The sequence below is a fragment of the Choloepus didactylus genome, chromosome 16 (assembly GCF_015220235.1).
Source record: "Choloepus didactylus isolate mChoDid1 chromosome 16, mChoDid1.pri, whole genome shotgun sequence".
NCBI classification, from domain to species: Eukaryota; Metazoa; Chordata; class Mammalia; order Pilosa; family Megalonychidae; genus Choloepus; species Choloepus didactylus.
The window spans coordinates 16,768,917-16,795,781 of NC_051322.1; the positions used below are offsets into that span (position 1 = coordinate 16,768,917).

At 39.9% G+C, this 26,865-nt stretch overlaps 1 protein-coding gene across 1 annotated transcript; it reads right to left on the bottom strand.

Moving 5' to 3' along the window:
• Window positions 1–533: 533 nt before the first annotated feature.
• SERPINB11 (serpin family B member 11) lies at window positions 534–25,227 on the bottom strand. The gene is made up of 8 exons (XM_037806020.1): window positions 25,111–25,227; window positions 18,224–18,408; window positions 16,218–16,277; window positions 14,940–15,068; window positions 12,361–12,478; window positions 5,607–5,749; window positions 4,686–4,841; window positions 534–1,455 (listed from the first exon to the last, which is right to left on the bottom strand). Exons 2-8 carry the CDS (start codon window positions 18,389–18,391, stop codon window positions 1,051–1,053), a joined length of 1,179 nt encoding a protein of 392 aa, XP_037661948.1. The 5' UTR covers window positions 18,392–18,408; window positions 25,111–25,227; the 3' UTR covers window positions 534–1,050.
• Between the last annotated feature and the right edge of the window lie 1,638 nt (window positions 25,228–26,865).

Below are 26,865 nucleotides of genomic sequence, written 5' to 3' on the forward strand. Positions count from 1 at the left end.
CTGTAATGAGAAAGGAAAAGCAGCCATTGGCTGCCATTGCTGCAATCATTCAAAATAGGTGGCCCATCACCTCCAGATGGACCAATGGGCAGACCTCCTGCTGCATCTGCTAAGGTGGAGGTGAGGAAGAAAGAATCTGGGGAGTCTGCTTCTCTGCTGAGACCACTGAGAGAGTACAGGGGACATCACTCACCCACGGGGCACTGGGAAATTGGTATCTGTATATGGCCATTGTTACCTGATTATTACTGCATGCTATCTTGAATAGAAAATAAACAGGCTTTCTTTAAAATAAAAGTCTTCTGCTTATTGCCTTTGGCTGTTGAGAACTTCTACTCACTTCATTATTTTACAAAACAACAACAAAACAAGAAAAACCAGAAATCTATTACTCAAGTTAGGGCCTGACAAAGTTTTGGCCAAAAATTCCACTAAACTGCTCACTGAATTAGACTTCACCTTATTCAAAGCCTCCTTTGGTAAGTCTTTAATCTCTACAGTGTATTAAAAGTCTTCAAGGAAAGTAAGGCATTTCATGTATTTATTATAGGCAATGCAGATTTTTGAACTAAAATTTAAGATGTTATATTTACACAAGCAAGCAAAATAGTAATTTTTAAAAATCCATCAAAAGGTGAAAGTTTTCTGGAGGCAGAGTGATTGTTTTTTAAAATCTTACGAACATGTATGAGTCAAGAGAATCTAATCCTTTAAAATTGTTCTCATTTCCTTGATCATGTCACCCCAGTGGCCCCAAAAATAGTGAGAAAAGCTTTAGTGTAAGTGTACCTTTTTTCCACAACTGCCATTCATTTAGGGTTCACTAACTTATAGAATAAGTTGCAAGAGATCCTTGACCCACTTCGTAGATGAACAAACCAAGACACAAAGGTGTATGAGGCATGTGATTTGCCCCAAATCAGAATGAAGAGTTTGCTTGTTTTGGTTTTTATTCCTTTTTTTTTTTTTTTTTTTTTTTGGTGATGGGGTAGTCACAAATTCACCCCTGCACATCTTCTGGGTCTTTGCGCCTTGCTTGGCCCTGTGTGTTTATGGAGAGGCGAGCTTTCCATAGAAGAGAATCGTGTTCGTGTCAATGTGCCTTATAAAGAACAGGAAGGGGTGATTCGCCATAAACTGAGCGCGGATGGGGAGTCTTTTTAGTCCAATGCTTTCCCCGGCAGCAGCTGCTGCCTCAGTACCCTCCTCATTGACATCTACGTAGGACTTGTGGATGACCTTGGATAAATACAGGCGCTTAGCTGGTGATATTCCAGAAAGATCAGCTTTGATATGGTTAAAGATATCTGTCATCCCTAGGGATTTTAACAGAGTATTTAGCTCATACTTGATCTCAAGTTTGAATCGGGGGATATGGACTTCAACTTCTCTTTCCACCATATTGGAAGAACTGGTCCACTTCTGAAATGTCTTCAGGTTCAGCTGCTTTTCTATCTAAGAGACAAAACACAGATGAGCTCAGGTGTGCTACTTTGGATCTGTTATGTAACCCATAAAAGGTCATGTTCTTTTAATCCAATCTTGTGGGGACAGACCTATTGTGGGTGGGGTCTTTTGATTAAACTGCTTCCAAGGAGATGTGATCCCGCCCATTAAGATGGGTCTTAATCCTTTACTGGAGTCCTTTAAGAAATCTCAGGGAGAGAGAGAGCGCTCAGAGAAGCTGAGAGTCATTTTGGAGAGAAGCTAAGATATATAATCCAGAGTTTGCCCCTGGGAGAAGCAAGGAGGACCCACAGGAACGGAGAGAAGCTAAGAGAGACAGAAGCCCAAAGGCATTTTGGAGAAAGCTATTTTGAAACCAGAACCTAAGAAAAGAAGGACCAGCAGACATTGCCATGTGCCTTCCCATGTGACAGGAGCCCGGGATGCCATTGCCCTTTCCTCAAAGAAGGTCCTCTTGATGCCTTAATTTGGACATTTTCATGATCTTAGAACTGTAAATTTGTGAACTAATAAACCTTCATTGTAAAAGCCCATCCATTTCTGGTATACTACATTTCTTCCAGATTTAGCAAACCAAAACACTAGGTCAACCCAACACACAGGCTTCTGCATCAAATGCTGATTGTTTTTATAATTCCTAGCACAGATGATTCAATTCCATCCCTTTCTTTTCCACCTTCATAAATGTGTTCACATCCTACCTATGGGGAGCAGGGAGACTTGCCTTTAGCCACTTCTTCCCTTTATATTGTCTATTTCTCATTTATGTTTCACAATTAAACTTCTCAAATGCGCATCCTATAGTCTGTTGGCAATTATCCCCTCAGCATGTGTACTTCACCTAAACTTTTCCCTCTGTTTCCTCCAAAGTCATTGTGTCCCCATTTCCTGGATGAATTCAGCCATTTTTTCTTGGTTCTCAGGTCTGAAGCACTGACTCACACCGTCCTTTATGAGCTTGTTTCTCCTTTGGCTCCTAGGATGCCATGTTCCCCTCGCTCCACTCTAGTTAGCTTGACCCCCTCACATCCATCTCCTTCACTGTCTGTTATGCGGCTCCTGAAGCTGAACTCTCGAGGCTCACCCCATGCCCTCTATGCTCTGCCCAGCGTTTCAACTCCTACATTTATGCTCAGATCCTGCAAAGCAACCTCAGCAACCCTGACTTCTCAGCCTCCGTCCTGTTCATACTTTTGGTAAACCCTTCAAATATTTCCACTTGGGCATTTGAAACTCTCTAACCAGCCCTCTCCACAACTCCAAACCAGCAGGCTGTGTCAAATTCCAACATTCAGTCCAAGGGTTTAAAACTTTTTTTGGTCAATTGCTCCCCAACCCTGCCCCAACAATATAAGATCAGATATAAAGGACTGGAGGCTTTTCTTCCAAAGTATCTTGTCCTTTTATCCTTGCTTACCCTGATGCAAGTCACTATTGCTTCAAAACCCAAACCCATCTGGCTACTCCCCACGTCCTGGCTCCATCTACTCATCGTCCACTCATCTGGAGAGGCTGTCATCACATCACTCCTCTAGGAAACCTTCCCTGAGCGCCTCTATCTCACATAGGCCCTCTCTACTCCCAGAGGACATTCTGCAGAGTCTATTGTAGCACTTGTTGAGCCATATTTATGACATTTTGTGTGTGTTTCCAGAACCCAGCATAGTGCTCAGTGCATCATACACACTCAATGTTTGAGTTTTAAAATGAATAAATGAACAAATAAATAAACGAATCAAGTTGTGGTGGCTTGGAGCTATGTACCTCAGAGAAACATGTTCTCAAACTTAAAACCATTCCTGTGGGTGTGAACCCATTGTAAATAAGATCTCTTCACAATGTTACTTCAATTAAGGTGTGAATCAAACGAATCGGGTTGGGCTTTAACCCAGATGACTGAAGTCCTTTATAAACAGAGTGAAAGTCAGACAGAACAGAACAGCTAGACGGAGCAGCCAGAAGCTGAAAATCAAGGAACCCAGAAGAGAAGGGAGATGACAGGAGAGGCCACCAGGTGCATTGCCATGTGACAGAGGATCCAAGGACCAAGCCTCACCAGCAGCCAGCCCCAGAACACCAGTCTTTGGGAGAAAGCATCACCTTGATCACACCTTGACTTGGACTTCCAGCCTCAAAATCATAAGCCAATAAATTCCCATTGTTTAAGCTAACCCATTTCATGGTATTTGCTTTAGCAATGAGGAAACTAAAACACATATTAGTAAAGACCACTTCTAAATGGCTTTCAAACTGTTACCTGCCTCCAAATATCTTCCACTCCAACCTTGCACAGGTGCCCAGAAACCTGAGCCCCCTGGATGGAACACACCTGTACCACCTCCGTCCTCAAGGCCATGGCTGTGCTTCTCTAACTGACTTCCCTCCAGCTTGGCACCCCTCTCACTTCTTAATCCAAATGCACTCACCCCAGCCCAGGGCTCCCCTGCTTTCTGGAAGCCTTCTCTACAACCCCCCGCCCCCACCTGTATCTGATTGGTTTACCTCAAACAGGTAGCTCCTGGCTTAGAGACCCCTGGCTGTGGCCCTCCCACTTGCGTGTACCAGCTTCCCCAGGACTGCGGGGGCTCCACTGGGCTCCGTAAGGAACTGTCCACCACGAGGCTGCCCAGGTAGCCCTGTGTGGGGCACTTAGCTGCAGCCAGGAGAGAGGGTTAGACCCAAACCCCTGCCACTGCCAGGGCCTCTTTTCCAACACTGTGGAGCCCATTTCCCCACCCAAACAGCACACAGACGATGGTGCCTAGCCCGCAAAAGCAGGTTACAAGCAGATGAGAAATACTGCCCCTGAGAGGAAGAGGGGTTCATGAGATTTCTGAGCCCCACTAACCTGACTCAGCTTTATGACTATGCTACCATACAGCAGGTCTGTGTCCAGAATTTCTGTGTGTGTACATGTTCATATATTTGCGCACCCTGGCACTTTTGCCTCCATGTACCTTTTTTCTCATGTAGGAACAGCTGTTCTCCCTAAATACATCGTCTTCAAGGGCAGGACCCTGTGGATGAATCAGGCTAGAGCGTGGATGAATCGTGATCGACCACACTAACAACACGGCTATGCGTAGTTGTGTGAGTCTGTGTGAGCACATGTGTGAATGAGTGTATGTGTGTGAGCATGCGTGAGTGTGAGCGTGTGTGAGGGTGGAGGGTGTGCATGCATGCACCTCAACTGCACGTTAGCATGCTCCTCATTGTACCTGTTTGAGATGAGCTGGGCCCACGGGAAGCAGAATCACCATGCTGAGCCTGTTGTTCACGTAGGGCAGCTCAAGAACTTGCATCTGCGGCTCCGGGATGAAGGCCAGTTTAAACGTCCCGCTTTGATACATCATTTCCACAATTACGCTTTTACCCTGTTTAAAACAAAGACTGTCATGACATGGTGCAGTACGTATGAGCGTGTATATGTATATGTACACTGATTTTCTTATGTAAGAGAAATACCCACATTAACAGGCTAAAGAAATGGGTAAAATATAAACCACACAGAACATCCTGTATTACTTTCCTCTTGCAAAGGTTATCAAGTTGTTTTTTTTTAGCTAAAAATAGGCCATGATTCAAGCATGAATAGTTCATGCATAAATAAAGATTATGAATTGTATATAGATAGATAGATAGATGTCTGTACATAATTAGAGCTATAGTTCCAATACATATATATTTTAGAGAGATGACATGGGTTTCCCAAAAACAAAGCCAGTGTTTCTAGCTTAAGTGATTTATGTGGAAAAAAAAAAAAATCCTATCATAGGATCCATTCTTTGTTTAATCCAGTCAGAGACTCTCTAGGAGAAAAATAATTCCAATAGTTTTATTGTACTGCTAGGGAAAATTACGGCAATATACACTGGAAACAATGCATAGATAGGAGAACAGTAAGAAAAGAACAGGTTTTCTTCTCTGCCTGTGAATCCCAGTGTCCAAAGACTCTGGTTAGGGGCCCTGTGGGAAAGATGATGTCACTTCATTCAGGAAAAATGAAAATTCATAGAAAACACAATTAAAGGAACCTACTAAAAACTAGAGTAGTATTTTCACTAAAACTTTCTGAATTGCCTTTAAATGATTATAGCATTCTAAAAATTGTTTCATCAATCTGAAAATGAAATACTTACCTCACTTAGCTGAAAAGGAGCTTTAATTGTTTCTCTTTCCTGAAATTTATTTTTCCATTGTCCTTTGAAATACATGACATTCACCAGGACCATCACACAAGAAGGGTCAATTGTGCCCTTTGCAAAGAGGTTTTTAACTTTCCCTTGTATTAAAAAAAAAAAAAAAAAAAAAAAAAAAAAGAATATAATTCTACCTGGATTTCAACTTAGTAATGACAGAGAGTTGAAGAGTCACAAGAAATTTGAAACGATTTCTTTCTTAAGGCTAATTTTAAATTTGAAATGCTAGAGGATTTCCTTCATCTCCTGGCCATAGAGCCTGTCCTTGTCAAATGACATTTATTTCAAAGAAGAGTACTTAATTATTTCTAATCAGAAGATGGCATCAGAGGAGAGCTAGTATATTAACTATAGGTACATTTGTTTTACACCTAGCTATATCCAATGCTTTCTTAGACATTACTGCTTATTTAAAGAATTCTTTAATAATTTCTAGTGGCTTGCCTTTAATATTTTTGAGGATGCATTTTTACCTGCACCTCACTCCATGCAAATAAATTAAGTGTTTAATATTAACTTTTTTCTTTCAATGCACTAGAATCAATTATTATAAGTATACACCGTAAGTATATTACAATATGTAAGTATATTATCATATATATGAAAATAGAGATTTACAAAAATAAACCAAGAGTTGACTGCTTTGCAAATGTACTGATGCAAACTGAACATCAAGTTCTCTTCGTGCATTTTGGTGAACTGTAAATACAAAACCTTTTTGGAATATAATCTGCCATACAATATGTCAAACATGGAGATAGCTAGAACATCAGGCTCTAAGCTTGATGAGAGTTTTCATTTTCATTGAACTTCTGTGCCTAACACAATAACTAGCATATATTTAAGTGCTCAACGTGTTTTTTAATGAATGGATAAATATATAAATGAATGATGAAATATTAGTAATACTCAAGTAAAGGATGATTAATACACAGCATGTGGCTCTCTAATGCACACCCAGGGCAGACAACACTAATCAGCCTAGTCATTCATTCTATAAAACTTTAAGTGACTTCTATGTCTCAGGAACTGTTCTAGGCACTGAGACTATAGAACTAAACTAAATAGACAAAAATCCCTATCATCATGGATCTAATATCCTAAGACTCTTTCTCAACTCAGGATTCCCAGGCAGCCACAACCAATTGACCAGAGTTGGCACATAAGATAAAACACATTTTTCCTCTATGCTTTAAATAAGTTAACAGATCTGAAAAATCTGCAGATCTTTCCCTGCATTTTCTAACTTACTACCAAGAATTTTATAGATACATATTTTTTATCTGGTCACTTATTACTAAACTTGAAAAACATCCATCAGTCCATCAATCAACAAGATATTGTTAGACAAAAATTATCTTAAAAGTTCATCACTATGGACTGATATGATGAAATACAAAGGTGTTAGAAAACATGGTCCTTATGCCCAGGGAAGTATTTGTTTTATGTTACTGACAGTTAGAATAAAGGTTGCTGAATTCTTTCTCTAGCTGTGTTTATGGAGAAACACAATTAGTACTAATTTAATAATCTGATTTTTTTTAATTCTTCATTTTATTGAGATATATTCACATACCACGCAGTCATACAAAACAAATCGTACATTCATAATAATCTGATTTTAATTCATCCTAATTTTAATTTATTATTTAATAAACCCAATTCTCTTCCATTTCAGGGAAATTGATTGCCAAAGTGCCAAGACTTCAGAAGCTAATGACACAATGAGCTGGTAGCATATCCACATGGAGAAGGATTATTTCAAATGACTTTACTACCCAATAATTTGACTCTACATCTCTAGTGGGACATACCCTAAGTACAAAGAGGACTTCAAAATTAAAAAAAAAAAATCTGAAGCTACTATTGTTGATAGTTTTACTAGTACTGTGGGTTTACTTTTTGAGACTGCATATTTTGTGGGATGAAGTAAATGTGTAATAAAATTGGTGACATTGAAATCTGGGATTTTTGACATGTGGTAAAAAGAAATAGATATACAACAAAAGGGGATAAGTAAAAGTCCTATGAATCTAAATTTGAATTGGCAGCATTGGGATGAAATCATAGTGTATTTTATCTCTAAAAAATACGTTTCCTAGTTATTCCCACTTAGAAGGACTAGAAACAATGGACAAGCAAGTAGCAAAGAGCATTCTAAATATCGTTTCTCATTGAAAGGAACAGGCCTCCTGGTAGGTCAGGGAAAGGAAGTAAACAATTAAGTATTCATAATGATACTTTAAAAAGAAAATTCATTGGCTACCTTTGCAGGATGCTAGGAAAGAAACATTGTTCTAAAAACTACCAGCAACCTATATTCTGCCTTTCTCACATGACTACCTAAGGGCACCCCAAATAGTTGATGGATGTAAGTTTCTCAAATAGAAATATTTCAACTTGTAAATGAAGAAAGAATGAGAATAGTGCAATTTTGAAACCCCTAATGAAATAATGAACCTAAACAGTAATCATCGATGTCCATTAGTATCACAAAAAGACATTATGTGCCTCCTAATGGAAGCACAACTCCTCCAATAAAGTATATTTGCCAAAAAAGAAATCAAATTTGAATCTTATCATATCTCTAGTGCTAGCTACCAATAGGAAATATAAAAAACAGAGGAATATATTAAATGACACTTCAGGATGTGATCATCATAATCTAGATTATGGTCCACTGCAGTACAAATACCTGTTTTCTTCCACAAGTCTTCTACAAAGAAACAACGCTGCATTGGTGGAGAAGCTGAAAAGCTAAACAGGCAGTGACTGAAAAAAAGAGAGTGAAGCTGAGCAGAATTGCTGGCAGTAACAAAGGGCTGGGAAGACCAAACAGAGAAGCAAGGCAGCCAGGTCTGGAGGGGATAAAATTCAGAGATAAGAGAAGCACAAGAAAATGAACCCCACAGAATCCGGGAGAACTACTTTGCCCTAGAGGCAGGAGACCCAAGTTGCCACAAGCCTCAACACGGAGAAACACAGTAGAAAGCAGAGGGTACAAACGAATTTGACTTAACTGATAGCATTAAAACTCTTACCCCCAAACTCAAGAATACACATTGTTTTTAAGTGCTTATGGAAATTTTACCAAAATTGAAGCATATGTTTTACCACAGAGAAAGTCTCAATAAATTTCAAAGAATTCGTACACATTCTCTGACCACAGTAGAATGGAGCTAAAATTCCATACCTAAGAGACAACTAGAAAATTCTCACATATTTGGAAATTTAGAGATCACTTTTAAAAATAATTCATGGAATCAGAGAGAAAATCTCAATGGAAATTAGAAAGTATTTTGAACTCAATGATAATTGAAACAGAACAGATTAAAAAAATTGTGAGATGGAGCTTAAGTCATACTAGGAGAGAAATTTATAGTCTTAAGTGAAAATATTAGCAAAGAAGAAGGGCTGAGAATCAATTATTCACATCAAGAAATTATGAAAATACAGCGATTTAAAACCAAAGATAGTAGAAAAAAGAAAATTAAAATGTCAACCATAAATATTAATCTAATAGAAAACAAATCTATAATGGAGAAAATCAACAGAGCCAGAGTTGAGTCTTAACTATTTAACATAAGTATATATGGTATACATACCAAATACTTCTTGAGTATACGACGTATAATACACATGACCAAGTTAGATTTATTCTAGAAATACCAAATTGGTTTAACATTAGAAAGTCAATCAATGTAATTCACTACATCAATAAAGAAGAAAAATCATAGACTAATGATGCAGAAAAAGCTTTAATAATGATGGTAGTCATTTGTGTCAAAAATTCTTAGCAGACCGGAAACAGAAGAAAACTTTCTTAATCTAAAAAAGTGTGTTCATAAAAAACACCTGCAGCAAACATTACACTTAATGATGAGTTATTAAATGCAATCTCCCTGAATTCGGAAACAAAACACAACACAAAGATACCTAATATCTCACCACCTCTATTCAGTGGAAGGCACTAGCCAATGAGACAAAAACAAACAACAACAAAAAAACAGCCAAAAAGATTTAAAAGGAAGATAATTGTGTATATAGAAAATCTAAAATAATCAAAAGCTAAACTATAATTAATAAGTGAATTCAGTGAAGTTAATATACAAAAGTCAGTTCTATATTTATATATCAAGAACAAATAAAATTTGAAATAATAGATACTAGCTAAAATCAAATTAAAACCTCAGACACCCAGAAAAAGTTTATCAAAAGAAGTTCAAGACTTCGGCATGGAGAAATACAAAATGTTTACTGAAAGACATTAAGGAGGATTCAAATAAATAGAGGAATATTTCATGGTCACAGATTGGAAGCTGAATACTATAAAGATATTGTCTCTCCCAAAATTAATCTACAGATTCAATAATATTCCAATTAAATTTTCAACTGATATTTTTAATGGAAATTGATTAGCTGTTTTGAAAATTTATACGGAAATGCAAAGTGTCAAGATTAGCCAAGGCAACCTAGAAATACAGGAAAAATACTGAAAGACTTACACTTCCAGCTATCAAGACTCATTATAAAGCTATTATAACTGTTGTATTGTCATGAGAATAAACAAATAGACAAATGGAACAGAATGGAGAACCCAGGAACAAACTCACAAATATGTTCACCTTATTTATGATAACGTTTACATTGCAATATAAAGATGAGAGTATGCTCTTTTCAGTAAATAGTGCCGTGTCAGTGAGAAGACTACATGGAATGAAAAGAATCTTAACTACTGCCTCACACTATGCACGAAAATCCATTCCAGCTTGATTGCAGTGAGACAATAAATCTTCCAGAAGATAACATATGACAATATTTTCATGAACTAGGAATAGGCTACGATTTCTTTTTAAAGCATACAAATGCACCAACTATAAAAGAAAAGATTGATAAATTTTACTTCTTCAAAATTAAGAACTTGCATGCATCGAGACACCATGAAGAGAACAAAAAGACAAACTACAAAATGGGAGAAGTTATTTGCAAAATATAAATATAGTATACGAATAAAACTCCTGAAAATGTATTTAAAAAAAAAAGATATCCTTAGAGATGGGCAAACATTTAAACAGGCATATCACAAAAGAAACCATGAAGATTCCGAAGCAGTGTTCAACCATACAATTCATCAGGGAGATGCAAATTAAAATCAAAATAACTACAGTGGCTAAAGTTAACAAGACAGAAAATGCCAGAGGTTGACAAGAATGTGGAACAAATGAAATTCCCATTTATTTCTTGAACCAGTAAACTGGTATAACCACTTAAGAAAACTGTTTGGCATCTACTGAAATTGAATATTTATGTACCTTATGACCAGCAATTCCATTCCAAGGTATGCACCCAACAAAAATGCCTACACATGTGTACCAAAATACATGCATCAAAATCCTCCTAGTAGCACTGTTCATAATAGCCCTAAACTAAAAACATCCCAAGTGTTCATCAACAGTAGAATGAGTAAATATATTTGGATATTAGAGAAAGAAATATTATACACCAGTAAGAGTAAACAAACCATACTACATATAATTATATGGATGACTCTCACAAACAAAAATACTAGCCTAAAAAAGTCAAACACATACTCCACGATTCCATTTACATGAAATTTTAAAATAGGCAGAACTAGTGTGTAGTTAATGGAAGTCATGGTTGTCTTAGCAATTGGGAAGAAGGGGACAATTGGGACTTACGGGGAAGACCCCAAGGGTGGCCTGGGGGTGTCCCCTCCCAATAACAAATACTTCATTTTTCTGATCTCTGTGGTGGTTACACACTCTGTGATAATCCATCCAAGCAGCATACATACAGTGCGTGCACTTTTTCTTTAGCACATATATTTCAATTAAAAATATTCACTTAAGAAATCAAGATCTAGGAGACATATCTGCCAATTGCAATGTATACACATTATATGGGTCTGGACTCAAACAAAAACAGTAGAAAAAATGAGACAGTTGGGAAATACAAGAATTTACTGAGTGTTTGTTAATATTAAATAATTCTAATTTTCTTGGAGTGATAATGGTGTAGTGGTCAGGTTAAAAAAATAGTGCTTATTTTTGAGAGAAACAAACTGAAATATATATTTAAAATGAAATGATATCTGAGATTTGCTCAAAATAACCTAGAAGAGGTGGTGAGAAATGGGCAAGGGTATAGATGAAATAAGATTGTCCATAAATAATAAATATTGTAGGTGGGTGATAGGTAAGCAAATAAGGATTCGTTATATTATTCTCTCTACTTTTGTGTATCTTTAAAATTTTTCCTTAAATAAATGACTTCAGATTTAAAAATATGAACCCTTCTTTGGTATCAAATACCTATGGTGCTAATTTTTAAAAAGAAATATTTAACAATATATAGAGGTGGTTTTTCTTCAATAGTGAAAGGTCAATTTAGGTTTAACTGCAGAATGTGCAACGATATTTCTATGAATTAGAAATGGTGTTAATTCTCATTCTTAGAGTCACTTGGCATACATCAGACTCTTGTTTAAGGCCATTCATTAGAAGAGCTATCCCAACCCCACCCCCCTGCCCTACCCCCCATTTCCTGTGTGGTCGATCTGTCTGTCACATTCTGGACTTCCCCAAGCTTCCTCCTTAGCATTTACTCAGGAAGTTAACCAACACAGCACAGGCAAGTTCGGGAACACCTCTGTGGGTGCATGACTTATCCTTACCATAGGTTTTACTTTCAACCCAAGCATTAATGGTTTTCCTGGTTTCTTCTGGAGAGTGTTCAAAATCAACAGTTTGCAGCCTAGCTCCATACAATTCCTCAGAACAGCTTAAATATTTCTGTGAAAGAAAGAACAGTTGTGCAACAGCGTAACGATAATGTAAGGAGAACAAAAACCTACAGCTCAATATATTTCTAAAATCCTAATACACAGACAAAAGAAATTCAGGTATACAGTTTCAAAAGGAAGCAGAATCCACAATTATTCTTAATGAAACAAATCATGTAACAAAATTTAAAAGCTTTCCGAAAGAACTGGTCAGAAAAGTTTAGTTGCTAACTCCTGTCATATCATTGCTTTCTTAGTTCTAAACAGTTCAAAGCAAAATGACATATTGCACTCAGTACATACCATTTCACTCTATACCTAACCTTTCTTCCTCAAAGCAGACAAACAGAAGTTACTGCTCTAATTTTTAGATAGGAAAACTGAGACCCAGAGAGATTGAGTGAATTGCTTGTCTGAGGCCTAACAGAAGGTTAACTGCACCATCCAAATTACAACCAGTGGTAATACAAAGAGATGGCTTGGAAGAATTTCACCCTCACTTCACGGTATATATCAACTATACCACAAGACAACATAAATAAAAGTAATAATAATAATATTCTCTGGTACGAACAATTGACATTTTTTCAACTTTATGTAAAGTGCAAACAAAAGCATTCTAAGGAATGTCATTATTTTTATTCATCTATAACATATTATCAGGTAAACACTGTGCAATTCAGCTTCAGTGTAAAGAACTCAGCCCTCTTTTTAAACAGAATTCCCACTTCTAACCCCATCTCCTGGAGCATTCTGGAGCCATGTTGATTCCCACTCACGGCCCTTGTTTCCTGGAACCATGAGCTTTCCACTGCCTCGCTGCCAAGGCAGCAACCAAATCCGCATGGACCCAAACAGAACTGCCCGCAAGTCCAGTGGTCAGACCCAGAAATATACCCCGATAGCCCCAGGACCCAGTGCCCCAGCAGGAACCGAGCAGAATTATACAAGACAGAAATAGGACAGCTGGGAACGTGGCTGACTGGGTATTTTGTTTGCCATTTCCCCAAATGGGTTATTACTAAATCCAGTGTAGAACAAAAGGAAAGTTTAAGGCAAAACTGAGCCTTGGGATGAGTCAGGGTTTCTTGCTCTGAGCAGAAGAGTCCAGTTGTATCTGGAACATCTTCAAGTGCTGCCTGTGGCCCCCAGCATCCCATGGGAGTTTTATCAGCCAGGATTCCTGGTATAATAAAGTCTGTCTCACGACACAGGCCATGACCATCTTCATGACACCAATAAGGAGCTTTCCAGTTGAGGACCAGATGCAGTCATCACCAACCCAGACCGACAATTATCTACTTTTACATGTAGGTAACTATCCGGAGGAGGCAAAGTGGGAGAAAGGGAGAGAGAGAGTGTTCCAACCTCAAAGGACCCTGACCGTTATGACCACAACTTCAGGCACTCTCCATAAAACATTCTCTACATGCTCCTGGGACAGTGGAAGAAAAATCCCTCTGAAACGTCTTTGGTACCAGCGTGGGCTGCCACAAATTGCAAAAGTTCTCTCAGAAGTTTGCCACATCTAAGACACAGCCTGGGCCTCCAAGCTGGGAAAGAGCATTGGAAATTCAGGACTTCATTCTGCTTCACCCAACTAGCATTTAGATAACACTGATCAAACAACAGCAAAGTCACCCAAGCTAGAAATTCACCTCAATCATAACAGGATGATGACATCGCCATTAAAAGCAAGAGGGTGGAAAGATAGATACAAAGTAACTGTTCATCTTTATAGACCACATATTGCCTTTGATACTAATTGAGTCCTCTTTCTAATTGACCAGATTTTGCCACGTGATTATCTCTGTGACTTTTGTCAAGCTGACTGTTTGGAAACTATCTTCCTATCTGTAGACTTAATGGCAATTTTGTTCCTATTTCTTAGGACCATGTAAGGATTTTATGAGATTATCATTTAAAGTAATAAGTAGGATGATTGACACCTAGTAAATACTCAGTAAAACTACATATTACATTGCTGTTGGGAAATGGCATAAATACTGTTACAATTTTGGAGTTAGAACATATCCTAATCCTCTAATTTTATAGAGAGGGTAAGTAACTTGCCCAAAGTCTTATGTCTTAGGGGACAGAACTCACGTACAGTGAACCTCCCACAGCCCATTGATTCTCTCTCATTAACGATCTTGGAAGAAGAGATGAGAAGTGTCTTCCATTTTTCTTCTGGTCCTTGGGGGCTAATACTCCCCTACTTTGTTTTATGCTTCATCCCTGACCTTGGTTCTTGAACGACTGTGGGGATTTTGCAGAAATAAAGTTTAATGTTGCATTTCACAACTTTAAAAGGGAGTTCTGGTAAAACCATTTCATTGAAATGTTAAGTCAACCCAAATTCATCCTCTTAAAGATGAATGCTCTTACTTTTCCCACTCTTCATTGGTTTGATGGCCTAAAATTCAGAGAGTGCCAAGAAAGCTGTTGGCCACCATTCCAGATGGGCTTACCTGACGGAATGTCATCTCCCTGGTCCCATAGAGCCTGTTGGCCAAGCCGAGGGTATAGTTAGAGTCCAGCTGGTTGATTCGAGAGAACAGGGCTCCCAACTCCAAATGAATCCTTCCAGTTTGGCTGCACTGAAGCATCAATAAACAAAGGATGGAATATTAAATTGCTTGGTTTCTTGCCATTGGAGAGTTATTAGTGAGGTAAAAACAAAATCTAAAAACAAGGTGTTAGTCTCTTAATAAAGAGGCAGTGACTATTCATAAGCAAGGAGTTGAATAGTTTCAGAGCATTTTTCTTCTCTAGATTTCTGCCAGCACAACTATCTCACTCCTCCGTGACTTTTGGCAATTGCAGACTGTGCAGTCATAAGCTATTGTAAAACACACATGCCCTTGTTGACCCTAATGGTTTGATTCAAATACAGGATTGTCATAAATGAAGAGATTCTAGTGGGCTCTTCCATGCAATACTACACATTTTATTGCCACCTTCATGCTCATGGAAAGATTTCTCTACTCTGTCACACTCTTTCCAATGCCTCGGTTTTCTGGGTGGACACTTAGTCAAATGCTGCAGCCTTCACTAGATTGGCCTTGCACACCCCTCTGTCCTTCAGTGGAAGCAATTCCACTGAGAATTCATGGGCATTATATAGGCATTATGCCTATGTTCCCTACAGCAATGTTTCCCAAATTCTGGGCTTTGATCTCCTAAGAATAATTTCATGGATTCTGTGAAGCAAGGAGGGTTCTCTGAATCTATAGGCATCTGTGTATTTTCAAAATCCATCACAATCAAACATATAAGTGTTTTCACATGCAGGTTTGATGTCAAAAGGAATCTTCCAACTGGGAATAATTAGGGACCATAGTCCAACAGCATGTGGATTGAGCAACATCTGGCCTTGCTTTCCAGGTATATATTTACACGGCAAAGCATCAGGGTCCTTTCTCAATCCTGTCACTCTACTCAGAAAATCTAGCCCTGTGTAGACAGGACTGGCAGACTCAACATGGGGCAAGTCCATAAAAGAACAGGAAAGCTTGAGGACAGATGACAATAAATAAGGTAATAAAATCTGGTGTGGGGGGTATTGTTTTATTGTCATTACTATCACTATAGGCTATAGTGATTTTCAGGAAAGTTACAAGAGACAAAGGAAGACATTGCTGGCTTCCTTGAGGGTCAAAGACTCTACTTCTCCATGTCTGGACTATTATTTCTTGGTGTTCTTAAATTAAGGTGTGTTTGACAGTTCTGCAGTGATACTATCATACCTTAGATGAGTTCTTATACTCCCACTTTAATGATTCTGCAACTTGGTTAAAGTGAAGCACCTAGAAAAAGAAAGAGGGCTCAATTAGCATAAAAGGCAATATGCAGTCTATAAAGATTAGCAGTTATTTCGTATCTATCTTTCCATTTCAGATAAAGAGCAATACTAATAGCTAACATTTAATATTGTTATTCTCCAATTCCTGAACTACATCTTGACGTATCTTATTTAACCCTCTGTTTTAGTTTCCCAGCTGCTAAAACAAATAACATACAATGGGTTGGGTTAACAATAGGAATTTTTTTGGCTCACGATTTCAGAGGCTAGAAGGCTTACTTCCTTCCAGGGTCAGTATATTCTGGCTGGTTGGCAATCTTGAGGTTCCTTGGCTTTTCTGTCACATGGCAGTGCACATGGCAGTGTCCCCTCCATTCTCTTCCAGGTTCTGTTGACTTCCAGCTCTGGCTGCCACCCATGGCTTCTCTCTCTGTGTGTCCAATTCCCTTTACTTATCAGGACTTCAGCCATGTTGGATTAAAGCTCACCCTCATTCATTTGGGCACACTTTCACTAATAGCATCTTCAAAGGTCCTATTTACAAATGGGTTCACACCCAAGGGGTGCCTTTTGTGGGGGACATGATTCAATCCCCAACACCTCTAGACAAGTTGTGAGTAGATACTATTATCCCCATTTCATAGTTCAGGAAATTGAGGTCAAAAGAGAGATTAAGTGGCTTGCCCCAGGCCACTGTCTGTCAGGCTCCAGGGACTGAGCTTTTACCCACCAGCCCCTTCTCTCCCTCTTCTACTGTTCTCCATGTCATTAACTACAACAGTGCCTACCTGGGGCCCTGTAAGTCGTTACATGGTTTTCCAGCACAATACCTATTCTAAGTGCAAGAAATCATGATAGTGCATTGAAATGTGGGATAAAGAAATAAAAGACAAATACAATGTTTTAGTTTCCTTGGCTGCTCAAGCAAATACCATGTAAATAGGTTGACTTAAACAATGGGATTTTATGGCACACAGTTTGAGGCTGGGAGAATTCCAAAACTGAGGTGACAGTAAGGCAATACTTTCTTCCCCAAAACTGGTGTTCTGGGGCTGGCTGCTAGTGATCCTTAGTCCTGGGTGCCTCTGTCACATGGCGATGTACATGGCGGCCTCGCCTGGCCTCTCCCTTCTCTTCCGGATTCTGTTATTTCAGCTTCTGGCTGCTCCGTCTGTGGCTTTGTATCCGTTTGAATTTCCTCCTGCTTATAAAGAACTCCTGTAATAGGATGAAGACCCATCCTGATTGAGGTGGGTCACACCTTAACTGAAGTAACCTCATCAAAACATCCTACTTACAATGGATTCACACCCACAGGAATGGACTATGTTTAAGAACATATTTTTCTGGGGTACATAGCTCCAAACCACCACAATCATAACTGTAAGTATCCTAGGAGTTAAGTGACATTTTTCTAGATTTTCCACAGCAATAAAAAAATGGCATGGAAAGATCACAGGATGTCTCAAGTAACCTGAGAGTCACCCTTTCAGAGTCTCAGTTCACCCAGCTATAAAATAGATGCAACAAGCCCTACCCACCCCACAGAGTCATTATGAAGTTCAAAAGTAATAACAAATATTTTTAAAAAATCTTGATAACTTTTAAAGCGCCTTATACATATAAATCATTTTTATTATAATTTAAACTGCAAGAGGGCAAGAATAGCATCACACATGTCCTCTATCAAACAATACCAAAAGTACACTGCAGAGATTTATTTGTGATAAATTTATGACAGTAAGAGACCATATAAGTGCATTATTTAAGTCATCATCCATTTTTAAGAAATAAGATTTGCCCAAAGGTGTTTTTTTTGTTTGTTTGTTTGTTTTTTCCTTTTACAAGATTTGCCGTTTCCTTGGTATAATGCTGCAGATAATTTGGCTGGCCCATAGGGGATGCATGAAAGACTTCCAGGCTATGGGGAAAGCTTTGCTGCAATCATACCTTTTCCATTTGCTCTGCACTGTTTCTTCTGGCACCGAGAAGGATCATACTTAGGGCATAAAGCAGACTCAGTGGAGAAAAGAAGATGTTTTCTCCTACATTGTTATTGTTCAGCTCTTTGAACACATCCAGGCAAAATTCAACATTCGCCGTGCTGAGGGAACCCATTTTAAGCCAAGGCCTTCCTGAGAACAGAAGCAAAGACAATCTCACAATATCATTTGCAGTATTGAGAGTTCAGTCATTACATTTCATGACTAAGTGTCTGAGCACACTGCTTCATGGAAAATTACACACCCTTATCATGATTTCAGAAATGAGTAACTGCTGGAAGGGACAATGCACACTAGTTTTAGAATCTAATGAACAGAAGAGTTACTATTCCTGTCAACCAATAGTTCACAGCTATCCACTTTATTTGTGTACACTTAAAACTGGTCTTTAATTGTTCTGGTGCAACAGAGCAGAAGGCATTGGATCTTTGTGCACTTAATTTTCATGCTTTAAAACACTGCTTATACAGGAATTGTCACTGAGCAAGGGCTCGCTGCCCTACATGCACAGAAGTCAATGTCATGACTTCGAGATTTTGAGAAAAGAAAAGAGCTTTAATGCAAGGTCGACTGGCTTGCACACAGGATCTCTCCCCCTAACCCACTCAAATCCGTCTCCCCAAGTCTAAAGAGCTTAGGGTTTTTATGGGATTCAAATAAAGGGAGGTGGAGATAATGATGTTATTTAAGTTGCATAAATGGATTGGTTATATTTTAATTACAGTTAATGAGGAGTGTGCAAGTGTGGGCCCAAATAGCCCTTGAAAACTGTCAAAAGCTAGCTGGGGTGAGCACAAGGTGGCTGTAAAAAAGGTCTGTGAAGGAGGGCATTTGGTTACAACAGTGTTGTACATCACTCAGGTAATATAAGATAACACGTAAAGGAATGGAAATGAGCTAAAATAAAATTTACAATTACAAGTAAAACCAACCATTACAGTCAGCAGTTGCAGAATTTGTAGAGAAGAATCCTTGAGCTACAATAGGATTGAGCTCAGTCAGATGAGATATTTTCCCACCTTCACAGCCTCAGGGAGAACATCCCATCCCTTTCTTTCCTGACACAAACAAGATGGTAGTCAGCAAATCAAATTTGGGCAAAATTATCTGCACATATGCATCTTCTTGGTGAGACCTCATTCCCTGTGCCCCTATATGAAAGGAAGGCAAAATCAGAAAATATGTCATACCATGAGAAAGTGGCCAAAACTCTCAGCCCTGGGCCCCAGCCATGATGTCAGTGAAAGTGGGGGAAGAAAGGAAGATGCTGGAATTTGTGTTGTCCTAAGTCAATCATGTGTCAGGAAAGAAGAGTTCATAAGTCCCACAGACATCTACTATACACTGCTAACTGTAAGGTGCCATGAATGCAACAATGATTAAACCCAGTTCCTGCCTTCAGGAAGTTTCATCCTTCAGAAGCCCCCATTGCCATGAAACACTCTCTTCCTATAATTTCCAGCTCACCTTTCTCTCTTGATTCATCCCCTACCTCACCAGTCACTCCTTCTCAGTCTCCTTTGCAGGATCTTTCTCACATTCTCAGCCTCCATATATCATAATACATCAGGATTCAGACCTTGGGCCTCTTCTCTATTTATACTCAAACCCGAGGTATGACATGTTGTCAGTTCCTGAATTTATGTTCCCCTGAATTCCAGACACACCCATCCAACTGCTTACTCAACATATGCACTTAGATGTATAATAGGCATCTCAAATTGAATGTATCCAAAAACAAACTCTTAATTTCCTAACCTCTCTCGCTGGCCTGCTCCATTCTTCCATTTTCTCAGGCTAAACACCTTGCAATCATCTTTCAATATACTCTCATTTATATCAACATTCAATCTATCAAAAACTCTGTGTGCTAGATCTTCAAAAAGATTCCCAATCTGTCTGTTTTCCAACTTTCCAGTTACCGTCTTGGTTAAAGCTATCATCATCCCCCTCCTAGACTGTTAAAATAGTCTCACAATCCATTTTCCTGATTCAGTCATTACCCTCCTCCATTATGTTTTCCACAGAAAAGCCAGGATGGTATTTTATCAGTCAGTTACATATTCCTCTGCTCAAAAACTCCAGTGCCTTCCCCCTCTCAGAGTAGAAGCCAAAGTCCTCACTGTGACCACAGGCCCTCTGAGATCTGCTACTTCTGAGGCCTCATCCTGTACCACTCTCCTGCCAGCTCACTCTGTTCTAGCCATGTCTTTGCCTTGCCCTCCTTCAACATGTCAAACACATTCCGGCTCAGGGCCTTTACACTTGCTATTCCCTCTTCTGGGATGTTCTTCCCAAAGATTTTCCAATGGCTCACTCCAGCAGTTAATTCACCCCTCTGTTCAAATAGCATCTCATTAGTGAGGCTTTCCCCAACCATCCTACATGAAATCTGAGCTCCCACTCACCCCGCCCCACCCCCCAGAAACCCCCTACCGCATTACTCTAGTTTGTTTTTCTTCATAGCACATATCACCATCTGACTAGCTGTACACCATGCATTTGTTGTATGATCCCTCCCCAATAGAAGGCAACCAAGGTCCTTGTTTTTCATGCTTTATTCCAGAACCTAGACCAGCCCTGGACATAGAGCAGCCACTCAGGAAATATCTGTGGCGGGAGTTTCAGTCTGATCAGTTTCATGATGGAGGGGTACAAGGAATACCATGGAAGCACAGAGAACAGGCAAGGAGCCCACTATAAGAGCAACAGGAAGACTCCTTGGAAGGGGTTATATCCCTGCTGCTCCATAAAGAATGAAATAAGAGTCATCCAGGTATATACATAAAGGAAAATTATTGCTGACAGAAATAATAGCATAAGCAGAGACCCAAATGCAAGAAACAGAAATTTTATATCACAAGAGCAAGAAGTAGGAGGCCAAGAATGGTGGGAGGGGGCCTGAAGACAGGCAGGGCTGTAACCTTCCATGTGCCACTGGGGAGAAACCAGAGACAACCCTCTATACCCTGATGGGGCTGGGTCTCCATGCTCCCGAGTCAGGGCTTCGTATCTTCTCTATGATCTTCTCTGGCTCACTCAATCATTTTCCCTCTCCCTCTCCCTCTCTCTCCCCACTCCTGATTTCCTCTGATTCTCTTCCCATTGGTCTCCCCCACCTCACTGCCAGACCATTCTATAAGCTACCACTGGAATTCTCTCATGATCACTCCATTGAGCACATCTTTTCTCTTCTGAGATACCTTCAGACGCTACCCATCTGGCATATCCAAAAAATTGTTGGCTGCCTACCATTCGGCCTTTCTCTTCCATTCTCTTCTTCAGTGCTCTGAGAACCTGCTTCGAGGCAGATTTCATGTAGCCACACACTTCAGAGAAGGCTTTGCCCTCCTTAGCTCCCAGCTACAAAACTTGATTGCTCTAAGCCAACTGAGATAATTTGTATCCCGGGTCATGACTGGTTTAGGAAGGGATAGGTGCCATAATTCTCACCAATAAGACAGGAGATGTCTGCTGGAGGACTTTTGGAAAATGTTTCCCCCTGATGGAAAGAGACCCACAGGAGGAAACTGACTGGCTTCTTCCACTCAAAGATGTTGTGCCTGCAGGTGACCCTGATTGCAGCGGTTATTTTGGGACCATGGTGTAACAGCCTAGGAGGACAGGGATGTCAGAGAGGAAAGATGGAAAGAGCCTGGTCCTTGATGATGCACAATTGAACACATGGACTAACCGGCCCTGGACATGCCTTACTTGGGATTTGTTGACAAGTGAGATGATAATTTTTCCTTATTGGTTAAGCCACTTTAGCTGACTCTTCTGTTACTTGCAGCTGAAAGCATCCCAATTCACTTTAGGGATTTCTTCATATACCCTTGGCCCCACTTATTCACATCCCACTTTTCCAGCAGAAATCTTTCATTCTTTCACCTCTCATCAACTAGGTTATAGCTTTGCAATCTTTTAGGATCCTAGTCTAGGCTTATATTCTCTAGGACATTAGAGCAAATGACCAGAATATGTCTCCAACTGTATGCATTTGTTTTAGTTCCTAACTTTTCTTGTTTTCAGCCAATACAAAAAGAGGCAAGCTCTCTGGAGGTGTGTTCTCCAGGGCGTGACGCTGTTTGTTACTGATTTCAGCATTTATGGGATGCTTCTCACTAAAACATGCTGCTTTCTGCATTGAGAACCAAGCAGAGCCCAGGGTGAAAGCCCCAGGACTAGGGGAGTGAGGAGAGTATACTGGGCTCATCGGTTACCGGCGGAGAGGAGCCAAAGGAAATATGTCTCTTGTGGACTTTCAGAATAATGGCCCATGATATTTACATGCTAAAAATGACAATCACACACCCCTGCAGTCAAAACTGCTCACACTAACACAATCATTAAAGAAGAGATGGCGGCATGCCAGCTGTCAGCCCACACAGTCCAGTACCAGGGGCCTAGCGGATACTCTATACCAAGCCCGGACCATTTTCTTTGCTCTTGGCTTTTTTTTTTTAAATATAACTAAAGAGTTTTGTTAGTCTTATTTAACTGAAATATAATTATGTGTCTTCAACAGGATGCTGTTGAAGTTAATTTTATATAGTGCGTTGCCACATGCCTAATAATAGCAGTGTCCTTGCAACCCCTTTGTTTGGGTAACTCAATAATGAGATCATGTCCATGCTGGACAGTCTTTATACTGCATTCTTCACTCTCGCTAATGGGGTCACATTCTGGGAGGTAATTTCAGATTTCAGATTTATTAGTAAATATACATGTATGTTTCCTGAATTTATGTCATATTGTTATTGTAAAACAGCCTGATGGTGCATCATAATTATTTTAGCCCTACAGTTTTACTGTAAAATCCTGAGTTTAGCAAGTGGGTGATGTTACCCCAGCAACAAGGGCTGGGAGGTCACAGGATTGGGGAAGCTTCAGGATTCGAACCCAGGCCCCTGTCTTCTGAAACCCACTCTTCCCATTTCTCATCCCATAGCATTCAGATAAGCTTTAACTTGAGACAGAATGATTGGATTTTATTGCACAATAGTTCTTATTACCCCAATTTTACAAGGATCATATTTTACCAGAAAAATTAAGAAATTTTGTCCAAAATATAAAGTATTAATAGGTTTAATCTGATAGTTAGTGGTTTGAAAATATAATATTATTTGCCTCACTTCGCAGTTGGATCTTATCACTCCTGAGGCATTTAGTTCTTGGTACAGGGAAGGAATACTTTAAGTTTGTGTTTCCCCCAAACATTATTGAGAATGTGTAACTAGAACTCATTCATGAACTTTGGTACTTGGCCTATTTATTTGCAAGACAGAGTTTTGCAACAAGATCCCCACTCTGCCCACTCATCCAAAATTCCACCGTTCTAGCTGTTATCATAGTTCTTTCACAATAGATGGTCTGTGTTAATCACATATTCGGCTGATTTTTACAGCCACCTTTATTGGCAGTTGTCTCTACATCGAGGTATGTGCACCTTTGCATGTACTTAGGCACGTGCGGAGGAAGGTGCAGATTTCAATCCATTGGATGTGGTCTTCCTCCCTAATGGAACATTCCTTGAGAGCAGGGGAAATTTACCTTTGAAATTATCAGTGTCTTGCATAATCACACAGCTTCAATATATATTACAGAAACTGAAATTCTAAATATTTTACAATTTCTAGCCTAATTAATACTACCCAGTTGGTTACAAGGAAGAGGAGCCCATGACAGAAAGGAGTCCCAAGGCACACAGAAACTTATGTGCACCCCCAGCCAGATGGTGAGGGGAAGGTGGAAGTGTTCCAGAAGCAGAAGAATTTCAAATGGAGGCCCCAAAAGTGGAAAGAATTGCAGAATTTTTCCTTGAGTTGACACTTTCTATCTGCTTTTCAGTTGAGAAAAATTTCTCCCAAGCAACAGAGATGTGTGGAAGTCACCAAGGGAGAAAGGGAGGAAAAGAAACATGCCCAAGGTTGGATCTCTTCTAGGTTAGGAAGGGGAATTTCCAGAAGAAAGAACAATTCAGGAAATGGGAAAAGGAAGGAACATGTCTTGGGAGGGCTGCAAAGGGACACAGGGTCTGGGTGTGTCCTTCTTGGGAAAATATATCTCCAAGGTGGTTAAGATACCGGGTCCTTACAACCTGGAATACAGACTGAGTAGGTTCATACCCATTTCACAAGACTGCTCTCTCATGACATAATTATCTATCTTCTATCTTCCCTTTCCTAAATCAGAGCTGTTCTTTTAGTTTGGTCTCTGTTTCAAATCTCACATATGCACATTTGTGAAATTTACATTTTCTAAAAACAGTAGAACTTCAGGATGTTCATCTCATCCTACAAACATAAACTATGACATTCTACACCCATGTACAAAATATATGTATTATTTAAAAGATTAATTTTAAAGCCAGAAGGGGAAACCAAAACCCAAGAAAACAAAGGAATTCTTCTTAACACAAAAATGTATTAATAAGTCCGGTCCAGTAGAATTGAGATCTTCTAAGGTGCAAAGAAGGGCTGCATCACACAAATGCCACAGCCGTGTGTGATGAGCTCTGTTTTGAATCTGGACTCTCAGTGAGGAACTACACACCATCGACAGGGCTGCACTAGGCAAACAGGCAAACAAATGCAAGATGTGAAATCAAGTCAGCCTGCCTCAAGGATTTTTAAAAGCACGCTCTCAGTGACATTCAGACTTGTTATTATATTCATCACGGTGTCCTGAAATAATACAAAAGCAGACCCCATATTTGGCTCATTACACTCCCATCCAAATGCTATTTTTTACCATTCTCCTCTGTTCCCTTTCATTGTACAACAAGCTCAGCTGAGATAATAAAGCTTTCAGGACAGAAATATTTCTCTTTACCTTTCTGCTTTCCGGTGGCAAAGTAGAGAGTTTGGCAGGAGAGACTGGAGCTGGGTCCCACAAGAGGAAATATGAAGACGTCACTTTTTGCTCCTCCCTTTCCATTTGTGTCCTTGGTGATTCAGCTCTCCACCTGCTGGGCGGGAAGGACAGCCCTGAGGAGGAAGTCCCTCCGTAGGCCCTCACGGAGATGCTTAAAACCCAGAGGCTGCCTGGATGGCCAGCGTTTTCTGGAGAAGTGCCCAGGTTTTAACGTCCTCTGCTCTGCTGATGTGGGAGCATCTACAGCCTCAGCATTATTCAAGAACACAAGCTGTCTTTTGAAAGAGAGCGGCAGCCACACATCCAGTTGGCAGTGCCAGATTCAGAATTCCAGGGATTGTCCGTGCCAGCGTGGATGTCACAAAGCCACTCAACAGGAAAGATTCCAGTTGGGATGGACACTTTCTGGCTTGAGGCACATTCATTCCAAGACCTTCTGTGCTCTCCCTACATGGAGCGTGTGTTTTTATGGAACCCTTCAGCAATGGACTAGCAGGTAAATCCTGTCCCTTTGAAGGACACAAAAGTGAGCTCAAGCAGGAGTCATCCTGTGGTTTCAGTTTAAAGGCTTGGAAGGAGCCACAAGCCAACTCTGCCTCAAGTGAGTTCAGAGGCTGGGGTACGATTCAGGAGTGTGGAAGAAAGAATACAGATTAGGGGGAGAAGCGTTTGGGGTGTGAAGGGGTCGAGGCAAACCCAGTTCTCACAGGCCCGTCTTGTCCATTCGATAGAGACAAGGTCGAAACCACTGCCCGACCCATGACTATCCTGGTGGTCTCACTGCACTGTAACATGAGAAAGTCCTCAATGCCTTTTATTTTCTTTATCCTCAAGGGTCAGCATGTCCTCTCTTAATCAAAATGAAGCCATTCTACAAGGCACAAGACTTAGAAAAGTTAGGTTTAAAAATTATAGCCCTAAAAGAGCTGTGTACAACCAACCAAACAGAGCCAAGCATCCTAAATCTGCCCGGCCTCTCTCTGCTCGGAGCAAGTAGTTTTCCCAACATGAGCCACCTCCAGCTAGGGACTTCCTTTCCCTGCAAACCTCATTTATCGTCAGGGATAATCAGCCCCTTCACTTTGTTTTTATCTACCTTGAGACCCAATAAGAAAAGGATTGAATTTCTTTGCTTTCCTGCTATCTGAGAATTAGGCTGATTAAACATCATTTTACATCCTTGGTCTAGATTGTACCCCTGTTACTTTCCCTATTAGAGGGGAAATACTTATACTCCATTCCTGATTTTCCTTTCTGTGTGGAACGGCATCCTTTAGCATAACCCTCCTGGCCTCCCTTTAACCTTTCCCTCACTCCTCTTCCCCTCATGTTAGCCTTGATCCCCTGAAATCAGGGCCTTAGACAAAGTCTTGCAGACAAGTGGTTTATCTGGGAAGTGGACTCTGAATAGACATTGGAGAGAAAAAGGAGTGGAACATGGAAGGAGGACAAGCTAATAAAGGATTTTATCAAGTTGGCCACTGGTACTGTGGGAACTTCAGAGAAACCTTAAGAAACATATCTCAAAATTGTTCACCCAGAGGGAAAAAGGGAGAGCACTGATATATTGACTTTCATCCTCATCGGTCAAGGATGCCCATAGCTGTTGACTTCGGCTGGACTTGGTGTGAGCGTGAAGCAGGCTCATCTCACCCCAAAGCATCAGAAAAGCCCTGGAAGGAGAAGCGAGATGTAAGGAGAGATGCTATCTGG